General features: G+C 41.5%; 1 protein-coding gene across 1 annotated transcript in view; it reads right to left on the bottom strand.

The window, feature by feature from the left end:
- Nucleotides 1–5,929: 5,929 nt before the first annotated feature.
- The window catches only part of grin2ca (glutamate receptor, ionotropic, N-methyl D-aspartate 2Ca), a 73,832-nt gene continuing 62,585 nt past the window's right edge, over nucleotides 5,930–17,176 (bottom strand). Inside the window, exons 7-13 of the mRNA XM_035179660.2 lie at nucleotides 16,721–16,874; nucleotides 16,300–16,425; nucleotides 14,024–14,253; nucleotides 11,253–11,413; nucleotides 10,931–11,118; nucleotides 9,375–9,607; nucleotides 5,930–8,209 (exon numbers count right to left, since the gene is read on the bottom strand). Of these exons, the coding sequence (XP_035035551.1) occupies nucleotides 6,587–8,209; nucleotides 9,375–9,607; nucleotides 10,931–11,118; nucleotides 11,253–11,413; nucleotides 14,024–14,253; nucleotides 16,300–16,425; nucleotides 16,721–16,874 (2,715 nt within the window). The 3' untranslated portion in view covers nucleotides 5,930–6,586. The remainder of the gene's footprint in view (nucleotides 8,210–9,374; nucleotides 9,608–10,930; nucleotides 11,119–11,252; nucleotides 11,414–14,023; nucleotides 14,254–16,299; nucleotides 16,426–16,720; nucleotides 16,875–17,176) is intronic.

Genomic DNA, 17,176 nt, shown 5'->3' with positions numbered 1-17,176 from the left:
TACAGGTTTATTTTATACTTCCATTAGACTAATCTAATGCCCCCGATCTCTCATGTCAACAGCCCCCACCCCCACCCTCCCGATGGCTTCATACAGTTAATAACAGCCTGATGAAATGGATCCAGTTCATTCATCAAAACTACACTGACATGGCGGCGCTAATACCACACACATACATTTAACTCTTCAGTCCTGGAGGCCTGACACAAATAAATATGTTCATTTAAAGAAAAAGACTTGAGCCCTTTTCAGACATAAACTCTGGGAAGTGACCTGACTTGTGGGTGTTTTGCAGAGTTTACCTTTCAAATATGAAGAGTGAGGCTGGAAATTTTCTGAAACAGATGCGTTCAGAACAACAGGGAAATGTCCGGAACTTTCAGGCGAGGAGGAGGTCTGGGTGGAGCATGAATCTGGCAGGAGGACATGATGTATAAATTCCGCTGTGGAAAGCACAGTCCACTGACGCTGGTGTTCTTGAATCTCGCTGTCGCTGTCTCCTACGTGATATTTGTATTCCTCCAATTTCACGTCCGCCGCGTGTTAGACGTGTTATCAACATGTTCACTCGCTCGCTGTGAATTTTTCACAGACATTTTCGTCCTACATTCTCACATGGGCTCATTCTGACATTTCACCAGGGAGCTCGCAGGAAAAGTTGCTGAATATGTCCAGAGAAACTGAATTGGACAGTCGCATCCTTACATATAGCAACCCGCAAATTTTTTCAAGAAGCTAGCTTTTGTTTTGCATTGCACGTTTGACTGATCCGACTGGACTGTGGCTCTCGGTTGCATGATCTTACTTTGACAACTCACGGTAAAGGTGCTGATTGTGAGTCATCTTCAGAATGTGACTCATTTGACTTTGTATCTGCGATGTATAAGCTGTATCTGTTTCCATAATTTTGTCGACCCCCCCTGCAGCTGCGAGTCTCCCTCCCTCTGTCATGCCTGCAGTGGAAGAGGAGTTGAAGGATCCATCAAGCAAACAGCGGCTGGCCTCGGTCTCTGCAGAAACCTGCTCCGGTGGTCAGCACCGGTCTATTCACATCATGACTGAGCTAATGAGAAGGGCCCTGTGTGTTTGTGTGTGTGTGTGTGTGTGTGTGTGTGTGTGTGTGTGTGTGTGTGTGTGTGTGTTTGTGTGTGTGTGTGTGTGTTTGTGTGTGTGTGTGTATGTGTGTGGCTCTCGTCCAGCTCTTCTCCATCCAGGTGGTTTGATTAAACACATCACTAACACATTGTCTGTGGGTTAAGTGGGGGGGTCTAAGAGAAAAAGTGAGGGGTGGAACCACACAGAGTGGAGGTGAAGCATTGTCAGGGAGTTGGTTTTGTGTTTTCAGATACACTATGAACAGATCAGTATCCAGAGAAACATACACTCTGCACTCTTCTTTTCTCTCAATGATAAGAAGAAGAATCTGATGTTCTCCTGCAAGAAAAGCAATAACCTTTGGTAATGTCACTTGCTTTTGAGTCTGAGTTAGTGTCAACTGTCGGTGATGTTTGGGTGTAACCTTTGAGATGACATCCATAGATGTTTTCAGATATGACATATCCAGAAAATTGGGTCTGGACCTTTTTCTAGAGTTTGTCTTTCACATATGAAGAACGAAGCAGGAGAAGGTCCATGTCAAACACGTTCACAACAACAGGAACATTTGCGGATCAGAGCACGCAGGAGGCAGGACAGGTTTTGGTGGCAGCACATCAACAGCGGAATCGGCCTATATCACCAAAAGTGATAGATGTGAAGAAGATGTGTTGTGGACTTTTTTCTTTCGTTTTGTCGTATTTTCGGCTCATTTGTGAAGCACCATGAACAGCACTAACCTGTTTGAAAAATGCTTTACAAATAAAGTTTAAATGAACATCACTCTAAAGTGCCACGACCTTGGCATTATGACTGTATAGCCGATGTTGGCAGTCAGACAAGGAAACCTGGTCCATAAATTTCCTGGCACTTTCCCAGCCTGATAATCACACTAAATGACCACTTTGCTTTACTTTGTTATCAGTCACAGAACACTGTGTTCCTGTTAATACTATTCTCAAGTGATTGTTGTTTTGACCTAATGAATCCGATTTGAGTGACACCTGTCATGTTAATTCAATGTACTTGTCCTACTCATTGCTGATTTGAGGAATTTTATTAATTTATCGACAACCTTAACAGCAGCAGCATTGATCCTATGGAGACTGGAAATTAATATATTCCTATAAAAAATGTGACATTTGTCTCGGGGGCAGGAGCACTTCATTCAGGGAAATAGTTTTTGAGATATAACTTCGGTAAAAAGTGTTCAAAAGATACACGTTTTGAATCTAAGCTGACTGTGACAATTGCATCCAAATAGGGGATGTAAATTACCTGGATTAAAGAATGAAATATTTCAGTAGGGAATATAAATATGTAATATACAGTATTTTATATGAATCAGCATATTTGTGTGGTGAATAGGTCGATAGGTCGTGGACCAAGCATCTGAAAAACAGCTTAGAGCTGTTGAACCTGAACATGAAGCGCAATAAACTGTGCAATGCATTTTAGTGAAATATATATATTTATTCATAGTATTCATTATATTATACTTGATTTATTTGTGTTTTGATATACAATTACAATGATACTTTGATCATTTTACTGGCTCTGCAAAGGAAAATGTAGTCCCCCTTCGTAATCCTGCATACAGAGACCTAGTTGGTTTTGTTATTTTTCCAGCAGGGACTTGGTTTGACAACTAAGCAGCACACCAGCATGATGAAAGAGAACCTGTCTCTCTCTTTCCAAGGACCACTAGGTGTTTCCTTTTACCTGTGATCTTTACAAGTCCAGCCCTTCAGGAGACAACGGGAACAGGGGTCCTACCCTCAGCAGGTACGTCCTCTAGGATAGGACCTGACTTTGTGACCTTTGAGGTTCAGGGAGGTGGTGGAGTCTGTTCGGGGGGAAAAACTCTGACGGATTTCTCCGCTGATGAGAAGAAAGTAAATACTGTAGATCGACCACTTTAAGGGCAGCAGCATTGAAATGAAAAGCATGCTGTATATACCCCAATAACGAAATGCTAACTTTTTCAAATTGAAATCTCATGAGACGTTACTATCCTACCATATGATCCTTAATCATTTTTGATCAAAATAAGCTTTAAGTTGTGTCTATAGTTCTAAAGGTGCAGAGATACCTGGAAAAAAGCATTTTCGATCTATGCTTCACGACATCACTTATACGACATCGTATTATGGGGAATAATTTTCTGATCAATATCAGCTCTATTATTTGTGGATGTATCTTGGAAAATGTGTATTTTGCACCTTCATTTTGTTGACATTGACCCTTGACCTTTAACTGTTCAGCTCCAAAATCTAATCATCTGGAGATAATCTCCCAAATAATATTCACACCAAGTTAATTGGGGATCTGTCCATGCATTGTTGAGTTATTTTGTACATACACACACTCAGGGGCAAAAACGATATCCAGGGTGATGAGTTTAGAAGGCTTCTTCTCAAAAATGTAAAGTGAATTCCCGAGGCCTGTGGTCGACTTGACTCTGGCTACACTTACACATTAGCAACCCAGATGTGCCTCTGACTATATTTAATTTTAATATTTGTCTGTGTGTGCTGAGGGAGTCAAGGGTCAAATCATATTCATAAATTATTCCCAGAGTCTATCTGGAAAATCCTGCCTAGTATTTATGTGGTACAACTGGGAAAATGAAATGTCTTGCATGGCTCATCTCTGTGTGCTCACCCTCTATGAATGCATAGAGGAGTGTGAGAGAATGAATTTGTCACGTTACAAAGCACACAGATCGCAGAATTACTCATTAATTACTGTGTGAAATTATTGAGTATCGCTGCGGCCGGCGAGTGCAGTGAAAGACTTCATATATTCATCTGCAGACATTTACTTTAGGGCTCCACAAATTGGTTTATTCAGCCGAGAGTAAGTTCTCACACTTATTAAGTGCTTGTGGCATTAATCTCTCTTTGTCCAATTAGGAGTCACGTTTCTATACGGTACTGAGCTCCAGTGAAGATCAGTATCAGTTAGAGGCTCCAGCTGGCGAGTGCACCCTGCTGTGATGGAGCTACGCAAAGCTTTTAACCCAGAAACACCTTCAAATGACATCAAAAGTCAGCTTGTCCTCACAAAAGAATTGATAGAGGCGAACACAGAATGTATATTACACAGATATATACATTAACTGTATTGTCTAATTGAGCATCCAATTAGCCATGACAGTGTCCATGTTGTTAAAGTTACTGAAGGTCCTGTAGAGAAGCAAATGTGCGTTGGCAACGACAATATCTCTCATGCTGCTGTTTTAGATATTGGTGCGGTATTTGCTCTAATTTTATTTGTGATTTCACGTCTCCACGCATCTCCGCTTCCTCCCATTGTACAAAAAAGCTCACATCAAACGCTGGCTTTTTCCGCATTCGCAGCATCAAGATATGGAGCCGGGGTATCAATGTCCTGCCGATAAATTTGCTCGACCAATCACGAGTCATTCTCAGCTGTCAATCGTGACATCTTAGCCCATTTTAAAATAATTAAATAACCAAGCTTTTCAGAAAAATGAACACTTGAACATACACCAGTGGAACTGAATCCATCTTTGAGAACAATTTATTTAACACGTACTGATTTTTCATGGTTTGGTCCATGTCCCATCTGTTAACATGAGTTAGAAACTCAAGGTAATATTGTAAGATGGCTTTAATATTACTTTTCTTGCATGCAGCCTGTGGACATAATTGTTTTCTACAATATTACATCACTCATAACCACCATACACTTCCTGTCCTTGCAGCCTGGACCTGTGATAGTTCTTTACAAAAACAACAGTGTCAGCTCTCTTCCTGAAGACTTCACCTTACTTCAGCAGGGGTAAGTGTCGGCTGCAGTCGACTTAAATGAGAAATGTCCGAATTTCAGTTGATTTTCTGTCAGTGTAAAACAGTAAAGTTAGATATAATTATCAGTATATAGTCTATACTGTATACAGTCATTGTTTAATGTGGAACTGGGACACAATCTTGGCTCTGTTCATGCAGTGTTTATGTGCTTGTAAACTTGGCTGCTGACACTGCTGCTTGTTTTTGCAGAACCTGTTAGAGACGCTACAGTGTGGTAATTGTCCCTTTGGATAATAAATGTGACAACACCAGTGTTCCTGATTACACAAGGTATTTTACAAGAACAGGCGTGTGTCGGCTCAGTATCTGTACAGCTCTTAACTTTAGATTTAGCTGAGGGCAGACTTAATCTTGTGGTTGTGTGCACTGCTTCCCCTTGATTACCTAGACAGTGGTGGTCCGGCATAGTCCTGACCAAAGACTGTAAATAAAGATAGATTGTTCAGAAATGAAGCCAGAATGACCCGCATACGAACACTGCCATCTTGCACCAATGGTGTCTTCACTCTTCACCCTTCACAGAACTGGACTGTAAAGATGGACGACGTGAAGGCTCCTGAAAAAAGTAAGCACCTTGATCGTCCCCCTGGTGACTGATCATAAACCCTGCCTCCTCCATGTTAGCAGATAGGTGACGGACCAAACTAAAAAGTAAAATAACAGTTCAATAAAAGTTTCTCAAAGATGGTGTCTGGCATTTTGGGTTGTTCTTATCACATTAATTTGATGTGTATCGGCGGTACCTCAAAACTGCAGCTCCATCCCCTGATCAATACTGTGCAAATGACGTAATCAACGTAAGATGCGCTTGTATCTGAGATATTTTGGCTTCATTTCTGAATAGCGGGAGGAAGTGGAGATGTGTCGTCCATATTTATATAGTCTATGTTTGGCAATAAATTGTGTGTACAACAGAGCATGAGAAAAGCAGAGTCAGATTCATTTATCACTGCACAAAGTGAGAGCATGTTTTACGTACAGATTGAGAGGACTGATGATTCCAAAAGGTCCTTGTGATGACCTTGTTCTTTATTATTAAAGGGTAGCGTAACAATGGAAATACACGTGATACTCTTTTACAATGGTTTTCCCTTTTTTAAAATCCCACTCAAATTACATTAATGACCAATGAAGCCCCAGAAGCAACTTTGCACCTAAGGTCAAGGAGCTAGAAAATTCACAGAAAATAAGTGAGTAGTTTGATGACTAAATTATCTGAATAATTTATCTCTGTTGAAATGGTGGGTACTGAAAAAAGAAAAAGTCTCAAGTTGTACTCAGACTGAGAGGCTACAGTATAATGTCTCCCAGAATTCTTCACACAGCAACACAGTTTAAAAATCCTTTAAATAACAATCAATAGATTAAATTCTTATTTATTAAATACTTTCCAACATTGCCTTTTCTTTTTTAACTATTATAAGTTTGGCTAACAAAGTCCCAGGATTAATTTGCTTGTCAGTGTCTTCTCCTTTACATTTCGCTGCCTAGGATATTATTGCACTCATAATTGGGAGTCATCACTCTCAAATACACTGTTGGTGTAGAGTTAGATTTTTGCTTTAACCAGAGGCTGAGGGGAGAAGCCCCAGGCATACCCCTCCTCACAGGGGCTCAGTATGAGAGCTGAGTGGAAGTCCAGTGGGGATGGTGGCTCAGACCTCCGACTCCAGGCTGGATACCCTGCCCCAGGGCTTTGGCACATAGGGACTGTTAACTCTCCGCGCCACCAGCACCTGCCTCCGCTCTCTGCTCCCAATACCTGGGTCCTCTCTCTTTCCTGTGCCATCATAGGCCCCAAACATATTGTTGTGGTAAACCACCTGTCTGTCACTCATACGAGGCAGCATTGCTGCATTTTCAGGGCAGTGGCTTGTACAAGGAAACATGTGGCACATGTCCTTGGAACCATCATACAACTGGGATGGTCCCTGGGCCAGTGGCCCCACATACACTGGTAAGTCTGTGTATGAGTTCAGGTAGGTTGAGTAGTGTCTGTGCACCACTGTGGAGGAGGAGCGGCGCAGGGCAGCGGCATTCTGCAAGATGGCTTCCCTGTATGAGGGCAGCCGAGTGGAGTCAGCGTACTTGAGCTTTTGCTTGTAGGGATAGGACCCCATGTGGGCAGGGTCCAAGTACGCAGGCTCAGCAGCCAAGGGGTAGCAGGACAGGTTGTGCCCGAGACTGCTGTATAGCTTGTGGGGTTTTGGGTTGGCCACAACCACCCGTGGAAACAGGTCAGGCATGTCTACGCGGGTGGAGGGAGATGTGGATGTTGAGGGCTTTGTTTCATCCACCTGATGGATCCTGTCGTTGCCCCATGTGGCTCTGAGAAATGAGGCGCGGCGGTTGAGTTTGTCCTTCCCCAGGAGTGGGACATCATCCATTTCGGGCTCCAGATAAGACTTCATACAGGAGTTGCAGCTGGTGCTGCTGCCAGGATAGTGTCTTGCAGTGCAGGAAATGGCAGCAGCATCAGGGGCATGGTTGTTCAGGAGGTGATTGGCCCTTAATTCAGCAAGGCAGGGACGAGGTTCATCATAGTCACCTCTCACTCTGGGGTCTGCAGCATCAAACACGTAGCTATGGGACCTCCTCCTGCGGCTCACACAGTCAGGAGGGTAGCTAAACTTCCTCCTCAGTGGCCCTTTGTGCTCCACGTAGATATCGGGGACCTGAAACTCCCTGTAAGGAACAAAAGGGGACGTTGGGTAGCGGGGCTGGTTCTCCACATACAGCCTGCTGCTGTGGTAGGGGTTAGCTGTACCGGAGGGAGCAGGGTCCCTCATTGCGATGTGAGGACTGCTGAGGCTGGAGATGGGCAGAGTCCTCTCTAAGACGTGCTGACTGCTGCGCGCAGGTAGTGTGTAGCGGAGTGGGGTGGGCCGAGTCACCACGCGGGGCTTTTCGAGGAGGGGCTGGGTGGAGCTGTCCCCATAATGAATTGGGAACGTGGGTGTGAGGGCCCTCTGGGGGTATGGTGAGTGGTTGTCAGTGATGCTGGAGATGTAGGGTAGACGGCTGCAGGTCATGTCGGTGGCTGTCACTCTGGGTGGAAGGCCAGCCCGCACATTGTCGGCCCCCCGCCTGCTCCAGTTCTCTATTGTTTTGGTAGCGTTGTCTAGAGAGTTCTCCACTCTGGCAGAGGACACCATGTCCTTCGCTGTCTGTAGCATCTTTAGCATATTGGCTTGTGAATAGTTGGTGGTGATGTCGGGACTCTGCATGCTTCCATTGTGGTCAGTGTGCTCTACTCCACTGAAGCAGCTGTAGATGCCCTGCAGACAGACGGAACAGTGACTTTTAAAACCTTGGAGTGAATGATACCAGAGTCAACCCAAACAATCTACGAAACTCCCAAATGCTTTCAGTCTTGTTTTGCTTGTTTTGATTTATCTTGGTCTGTTTCTTTGAAATGTCTATTGAAACAGCAGAACAGAAAACCGTTATTGCAGATATAGATTTATTGTTGTTTGTGGTAATTGTATGTTTGATTTGGAAAAGGTTGTTTGCACACATCTTGATCTTAGAAAAATGATCATGCACTTACCATGTAAGTTTCTCCTTTTTTATCCCACCGCCTTTATTTTACTTTCAAATACTGTATTGGTTCGGAATACTTAATCTGACTTCTGACTACTGTTGACATACAGATGAAGGTGTTTTAATGGGGCAATTTAAATTAAATTTCTAAGGCATCACGACCATCACAATATTTCAGCAACTATCCATGAATTCCTTTTATTGCTTTCAACTCCTTTTATTTTATTATATTCTTTTATACCGCTGTCCCTCAGTGGTAACAGTTATATACTGATATTTCTGAAGCTGCGTTTTGAAGGATACCTGAAAGAGACAGTGAGCTTTATACCTGCATTTGCTCATGCAGCAAGGCCGTCACCTATGTTACTTTTACATGGCATTTAGATTACTTTAATTTGAAAATATCTATAGAGCATGCAGGATTGAGTTGGTGCTATAAATGGAGCTCTAATCCACACATGTTGTATTGTCCATGTTTCTGCAGTTACCATTTAGTTATCATGCAGGAATCATTTAGATTTTGCATAATATTTGCTAATATGAAAGCATTCAATTAACAGAATAAATATTGCAGAAAAGATGTGCATCTATGTTTATATTTTAGAAAAAAACGTTTTTGGTTATTTTCTCAGTTATTAAAATGTTGTTATGTATACAGTTTGTATGTATACAGTTTGTATGTTATGTTCATGGTTAAAATGTAAAATACCTAGTCTCAATTAAATTATTGTCAGAAGAGTTTGATACGACATCTTAAGAATCATTGCCAAATTTTCTTTATATGCATATTGGCCAATATATCGGTATAGGAATTCTTTCCTTCCTGAAATAAGTACCGACTCCCCAAAACCAATACTAATCTTTGCAGTCTGCAGTTTTTCTCATGTGAATGTTACTTACTCTGCTGATAGCCAGGAGGAAGTCGAGCCGTTCGGATTGGCGGACTGAATGACGTAGTTTCCAGTACAGCAGGTGTTCCCACGCAAAAACCAGCAGACTCAGGCCCATGGCCACCAGGAGCATGTAGAAGACCCCCGCCATGTTGTCAATGTCCAGCTTACTGCTCATCACCTCTTTCTTCTCATTGCGGCAGATGCCTGTGAGCCAGACGGTCTGGAGCTTCTGTGTGTCACCTGAGAGCGAGGAGCACAGAAATATAGGCTTAAGTCTTATTTGCATAACAGTTTAATTCTTGGACTTTTAAGTGAATAATGAAACACTTTCCAACCCGAGATAATGGAATTTTCTCAAATATTCAGCACCCATAAAACAACTATGCAAAAGTTTAGTCTGTTTGTGATTTAGCCAAATGGATCCTGACAGATCTGTGTGATGCTAAAAATAAATATAAATTAAATTTTCAATTTTTTTTAAACGTCTGAAAATGTTTGATGGGCAGACCCCCACCAACCAGTGAGATGTAATGTGAGTTGGATGCATAGATCCCGCCCTTTCAGGCAGCCCATTACACAAATAGAAATTAAAAATTTCTGATTTTATATTTCTCATTTCTATCCAACATTAAAAAAATGGAAAATTGGAAAAAAACTGTTCCACAACCCTAATTTTACATTGTTCAAACAAACGAAAAATAGAACATTTGAAAATCGAATTCAGTGTTGAACTGATTAGCATTACACAGACCCTGACAACCTTTTTATCTTATTCTAAGTCAACAGCAGTTTCTTACCAGTAAAACGCTTTTTAAGATAGTTTAAGATTATTATAAATTAAATACCTCACAAGCTAAAAAAGTAAAGGTAACCAGAAATTTGGGAAAAAAAATTGTTATTGCTGTTTTCAATTATGTTGTAAATCTTCAAATATTTGCCATATTCCCTTTTAAGGCTCCCACCTCAGGTTATCAGGGCCCTAATGCCACCAGAACCCAAGAGATCATTTTTACTTTGCCAATAACAAACATGGCAGTTGGGCACAGGATAGAATTTATAATCTGCTAATTTATCCAATTACTTCACATCTCAGGTAACACTATAGGCGCCATAATTAAGATAAAAGATTCGATTTCACAGCACTTAGTGTTCGCGCTTGAGTCTGACATATCTGTATAATCCCTCTTCCAATTTATTGCATATTGCTGCAGCAGATGATCAGGCTTCTGCTAGAGGCTTCAAAACAACCTGCCTGGAGGAGCTCAGGTTAACAGAATAATGGCCACATCTTAAACCACCTCTGGAAACTATAAGTTTTATGGACACACATTTATGATACGTTTGTCATTTATATAAATTTGACTATAATAACATTTTGTACCTTGTATTCACATCCATTTCCACCTTATGTTCTCTTTCCTAATGGCAGTAAAATGTCTCCTCATATTCGTTTATGCTATTAAGGTTTATGTAGAAGGAGCTAAAGCTATTATTCTCGAGTTATTGGTAATAATCTTTGAAATTCAACATGCGCACTTTGTGTAGACACATATAAGAAATTACCATCAGCCAAGAACTGGAGCAGAGCCAGGTCGATGGGTCGTTTCCAGCGGGAATCCTTCTGCAGGGCGATGCCGTAACCAGTAGTAGCAAACACTTTGCCACTGCCAATGGTCACCAGCTTGCAGCCCTCATCTTTGCCAGCCATGTAATTCAGCACCGCAGCGTCATAGATAAAGGCATCCAGTTTCCTAGAACAGTCAAGAAACAAACCTTCACTCAACCTTCACTGGCCTTGATTTAACCATTTGGCTCTGCTTCGCTTTTTCAGTTCTGCTGTATGTACAGTATATAATATATATTACATCGCTTGGCAGACACCTACCCTGTTTTGAGACTGTTAAGGGCATCCTCTACTCCCTTCTGGTTGTATTTGACCATGTGGGAGTGCATCTCGGGGTAGTTACTCCTTATGTTACGCTCTGTGCTGCCATTTGGGACCGTACCAAAGCGGAATGGAGGGTACTGCTCCTGTGGCTTTTGAAACTGTCAAGAGAGGAAGAGTAAGGATTGATGAAGACAAAATGATCTGTGATATTGATTCTTTGCACACTGGAGAATAGAAATTGTATTTTATTTCCTTCTAAAATGAATGAACGATATAGTTTTTATCCTTTTAGAGACCTTGGCATGAGCATATGATCAAATTCAGTTTCTCCTATTACCCTGATTGTTTGTTCTGTCATTTAGATGTGTCATCCTCTTGGCCCAGTAGAAAAGCGCTGAGCTTCTAATACAATGACATTCACCTCATTGGTGTGTTTTGTGATTTCTGCCTCAGCTCTCAAGTGCTTTCATGCTAGTTATCGTGCCGCCCTCTTGCTCTGTTAATTTACACATCTAATAAGACGATTCAAAGACCTGACAATCAGTAATGAACTCTGTGTCCAAAGGGATCCGAGTTCCCTTCATCCTTGTTCTTGTCTGCAATACTAAATGAACTCCTCATTTTATAATTGTGCTTTTGGCAGCACTATATGAATTTAATTAGCTGTGGGGACAGGAAATGGGAAAGGGAGGAAGTACCGCCACAATTGCACTTTTTCATTAACCTTAGGCAGGCACTTTGTTATCAAACTGTGAGCAATCTATCAAGGTCAAGTGTATATGTATAGACCTAAAATCACAAGTTTGTCCTTTCACAATCTGAGGAAACAGGCGACTTCCTCCTCCATGACGTAAAATCGTGGGTTCTTCTAAAGAACAGACAGAAGTAGCAGCCAAGGACTACAAAGGAAAAAACACTACAAAGAAATGGGGAACAGAATGACAAAAATACAGAATACAATCAGGGTTGTCCTCATAGTCATTATAGTCATTATAAGACTATGGCACAGTGCCTAGACCGAACGAAAGGAAAAATCAATGCTGAGAATTCTCCACTGCTCTGCAGAGAGAGGATACCGTACTCTGAAATTATGACTAATGACTAGATTTAGACAATTAACATGATTTGTGTTTCGTGAAAGAATAGAGTGGGGTCATGGTTGAAAGAAATGCTTATTATTGGATGCATATCTGTGGTGTCAAGACACTTTGAGTGTGTGCTACCACCTCACATCTGAAAGATTGTGCAGTGCTAAAGACATCCTGCAATTTTAACCTTGGTGTCTTACAAGGAACGGCGACTATTTGCAAGACAACAAGAGGTCCCTCGCAAGGAAGATGTCAACATCGGTTGTTTGAGCGAATGGCCTATGCTGTTGTTTTCCTGGTGAGGACAGTGAGGTAGATTGAGCTACCTGGTTTAATTTTGACAGCGTGTCACTAAAACATTTCCTCCACACAGCTTACTGATAGACAGAGATGGAGTGTGCTGCTGACAAATGTTGGGCGATGTCAGGGTCCAAATGATGTGTTACCCCGTCACAAGGACTTTCTTGATAAGTGTCTGTTCTGTGGGGATGAGGCAATCATCTGCCTTAACACAGCGCAGCGTCCTAAGAGTCGTTTCCATCACTCTCTCCTCTGATACAAGGTCACTTTCTATGGCTTCATCTTGTTCCTCATTTACATTTGCTTAACCTGAGGGGTTCAGCACAGTTGGACAAACTGCAATCCAACCCTCCATTCCCAGCAGGCTGCCACGCAGGATTCTCCTCAATAATCTATGGACTTACTGTTGAAACAGCTCTGTTTCTTTTTCCTCATACCGTGTTAATGTACAATGAGACGAGAAGTGTAAATGGCTGCCAGAATCAAAATGAGCTTGGTCTTTTCCTCAAATGCCTCCCTAATCCTTTCAGTCGCCTGCAGAGCAATGAGTCTACAAATCATTTCTTGTGCTGACGGTTTAACTTGGATTTACTTGTCAATATTCGTATAAAACATGTCCTCAGGCCAGAAAAATATGCAAAAGATACCAGAAATTATAATCACTGTCTGCCCCAGAAAATCCTCTTGTGTGTTACATTCATAGTCTTTTCACAGACATCCCTATCTTAAGAGTCTGGGGATGTAATTTAATTTCAACACTGAACTCTTTTGTATTTGTTCCTAAAAGCAGGGTCCAACAGAACCGATAGCTCCACGGCCCAATCGTTTGATGGAACAGATGGCTTGGTCCAGTAAAAGTCTACAAATGTTAACTGACCAGTTGTGGACTAGGTATCCAAATTCATAACTAATGTGTTATGTTGAAGGTCAATTAATGGTCAGATTTACTGATAATCTGCTTTTTATAGTGTTGAGACCCAAAACATGACTTTAATGGAGTGTTCATCTCATATAGCAGCACTATTAATACTAATTTACTAAACTAATAATGACATTCCTACCATGTATTTTATATGTAATCTTTGATTATGTACATATTTAGCTAATTTAGCTAGTGTAAGGGAATAAGCAAAATAGCCTTAAGTGTTGCAGTATAATGCTGCTATAATTATTCAATTTTTTGGGGGGCTGCCGGGGCCGGACAATTATGATCTAATTGGAGAAAGAGAAAAGTCATCGCTGACACATTACCATTTCTGGATCTTTGCCATCCATAGCCCATCTAGAAAAGACACCTCCATGTTTTTCCTGAACTGTACATCACAAGCTACGCACACACACACGCAACAGAATGTTGACGGCCGTGACAAAACTCGGTACCTTTTTGTCACTCAGTCCAGAGACAGTGTCGATGTATTGCTCTTGGATCATGAAGGCTGCCAGGTTGGCTGTGTAGGAAGCCAGGAAGATTACGGCAAAGAAAGCCCAGACCAGGACCATGATCTTACTGGTGGTGCCCTTTGGATTCTCAATTGGCACCGAGTTGTTGAAGACGATTCCCCACAGCAGCCACACTGACTTCCCAATCGTGAAGGTGGGACCTCCGGGTTCTGAGGAGCATGAAGTAAAAATTTGACAGTTAGTGTATGGTAGACAATAATAGAGGAAAATTCCCCATTGTCCAGTTTTTTATTGTCTTCCATGACCGGTGGACTTTTCCAAAGTAGTTTTTTCAACTGCCCCTCAATTAATTTAGTCAAGTAAAACTCTTTGAATGTGTTTTGGGATGCTTACTCTCACATGGGGAAAAACGTGCCTTGATTAACCATCCAGGTTTTTGTGGTACCATTATTTGTCTAACTGCTTTCAGACATGCACTTAAGTCTGAACATTTTCCTGAAATTTTCCAGAGGGATGTATGTGACAACCCTAATGTCTGAATGAGTTGCTTCGGACATTTGCCATAAGTTTTCCTGCCAGCCCCCGAGTAAAATATCTAGCGATTGTCCAAGTTAGCCGATGTGAGAATACAGCTGGACAAAGACACGCAAAAGGAAAACATGTGATTGGCATAACAAGTACATCACATATGGTTAACTCATCTTTTCTTGTCGATTTTCCTTTAAACCTGATATATTTAAATTTATGTATAAGACATAAAACATACTATTCTTGTCACCCTGTCTTGCCTTTTGTTTGTATTCTGTACATGTTTTAGTTTAGATATATGACGAAGGTTTGACTGAGCTCAGGCGTCTCTGTCACTGCTGTGTCCGTGAGTCGAGCTGCTGTAATTTTGACAAACGATCAATGTGTGCCAGGGCCAGTCGGCACAAGTCGATATGTGGTACAAAATTAGATCCAGATGCAGGTGACCTGGGGTAGATTTTCAGTGCAAATCAGAAAATGTCAGCTTTGCCAACACAGTAAACAGCTCTTGCGTCCTCAGCTTGAAATCAAATGTCAGCAGATTGTCTTATGAAATAACGAATAACACATAATTACAGTGAAGCAGCTGCTGAACGAAATCTCAGTGATAAGTCTAAACCAAATCAGTTGATTTAATGTCCTTGTAATGCAATGAGAACAATGAGTTCAAAGATCGGAGCCATGAGTGTAGCGCCCCTCTGGCTTCATCTCACCCATTAAAATATATTTTATAGACCACACTGCTCCAAGATAAACCCGCAGTATCTCAATTTTCCAGGCATTGATCTGATATGTGGCTACTGTAAATAGGTTTAGATTTTCCCATGTTCTGTAAAGCCCCTCCAGTCAAGTGTTTATTGCACCTCTTTGTGTGAAGTCGGGGATGCCAATCTTAAAATGAATAAATTCCGTCTAAGTAAAACTTTGATTTGCTACTCTTGTACGGTGGCCCTGAGAGCTCAATGCACTGCAACTTAAGAAAACACATTGAGAATACTCGCATCACTATTTGCAGGCTCATAATAAGAAAGAGGCTAGCGCTAGGTTAATGGCACATGTATCTGCAAAAATATCTGAATCATACTATCACAATGTAAAAGTAAGCAAAAACACTTCATCTCATTTTCCACCAACACTGAGGGACAACCAAATTCAACTTATAACTTTACGAGTCACAAACCATGGCAACGGCAAGCGTGTCCTGTAAACAAATCCACCATACTTGTGTCAGCATTATTGCAAAATTGAAGGGACGAATTGTGATGCATATTCACTGCACTATTCATTCACTATCATGCCAGTGGGATCAAATCACATGTTGTGTCTTGTGTGTTCGGGTCCAATAAGTTGATATGAAAAAATAATTCTTTAAAAAAAATGAATGCCAAACATGGGAAAGGTGAAGGACTAAAATGAAAACCCAAGCTGTGATACTTGGGAGTCCACTTCACCTTCCATTTCATCTTCTGTTTTATATTTATATATATAATATTTATAGTTATTGGTATTCCTTAACTTCCCATGCAAAGCTTCTGTTTGCTTTGCAAAGACAGTTGTCGTTCTGATTTTTGTTTGAGTAATTTTTTGCCTTCTAATTAATCAAAATATGATTAACCAATCCCTTCTTATCACATAAAAGGATTTCTGTACAGCCTCTTCTTCTTCTGTGGTGTTGTGCTTGTAAAGGGAGGATACGCGGATGGACGGAGGAGCGAGGCGAGACTCACCTTTGGCACTGACCAGGCTGCGGTTGTACCCAACTGGACTGCAGTATTCAAACACAAACACTGTGATGGCCACAACGGTGAGACACATGACGAACATCATCACCCAAACCGCCGGACTGTATGGTTCTGCAGGGACGGAGGAGACAGGGGAAAGTTGGGTGAGAAGATCAAGACGCTCAAGATTCAAACGTCAACTCAACTTCAAGAAAAAACGTGCAAACTAGAACAAAGACAAGTTTTACGACAAATATCATGAACTTGTGTCACTGCATCAGCTTTAACAGGAGCCTAATTCCATCCGACAAATGAAAAATATAGAATTATGTTGATTAAAAAAAGCAAATGGTACAAAAAGACAATAACAAAATAAATTATTGCAAAAACATTTTTCATTCATGTCAAGTGCACAAGAGTTGCTCACCTAAAAAGGCAGATGGTGAGACCGTCCCATTACTTCTGGCAACCATCACGCTGATTCCTGTCTCCACAAACGGCACTGAGAAGTCGATGATCTCAGAGCGCTCCTCGTTAATGGTCAGCGAGCCGATGGCCATGTCCGCCCGCTTGTAGAACACCTGTGGGGGGAGAAGAGCCAGTAGAGATAGTTTTGGGGTTGAGTGGAACGTGTGACTGTCTGTAGGACATTATACTGGACATCTGCTGCGGACCTGTGAGATAAATCTCATCCATCAGTTAAGTCAACACACTCGGCCTCTGTCCCTGAGGGCGATTTACCGTCAGGACAGACTCACAAAAACCGCCAGACAGACGATTGCTTGTAAAGCATTATCCGCCATCTAATCCATCTTTAATCCATTACACAGCATTGTAGTCTATACCATAATATACTAATATACTGCAGCATAATGGCTGTTGC

Source organism: Hippoglossus stenolepis, chromosome 16 (assembly GCF_022539355.2).
Source record: "Hippoglossus stenolepis isolate QCI-W04-F060 chromosome 16, HSTE1.2, whole genome shotgun sequence".
NCBI classification, from domain to species: Eukaryota; Metazoa; Chordata; class Actinopteri; order Pleuronectiformes; family Pleuronectidae; genus Hippoglossus; species Hippoglossus stenolepis.
Note: the sequence above shows the minus strand (reverse complement) of the source record. Positions and strands in the feature narration are given on the sequence as shown.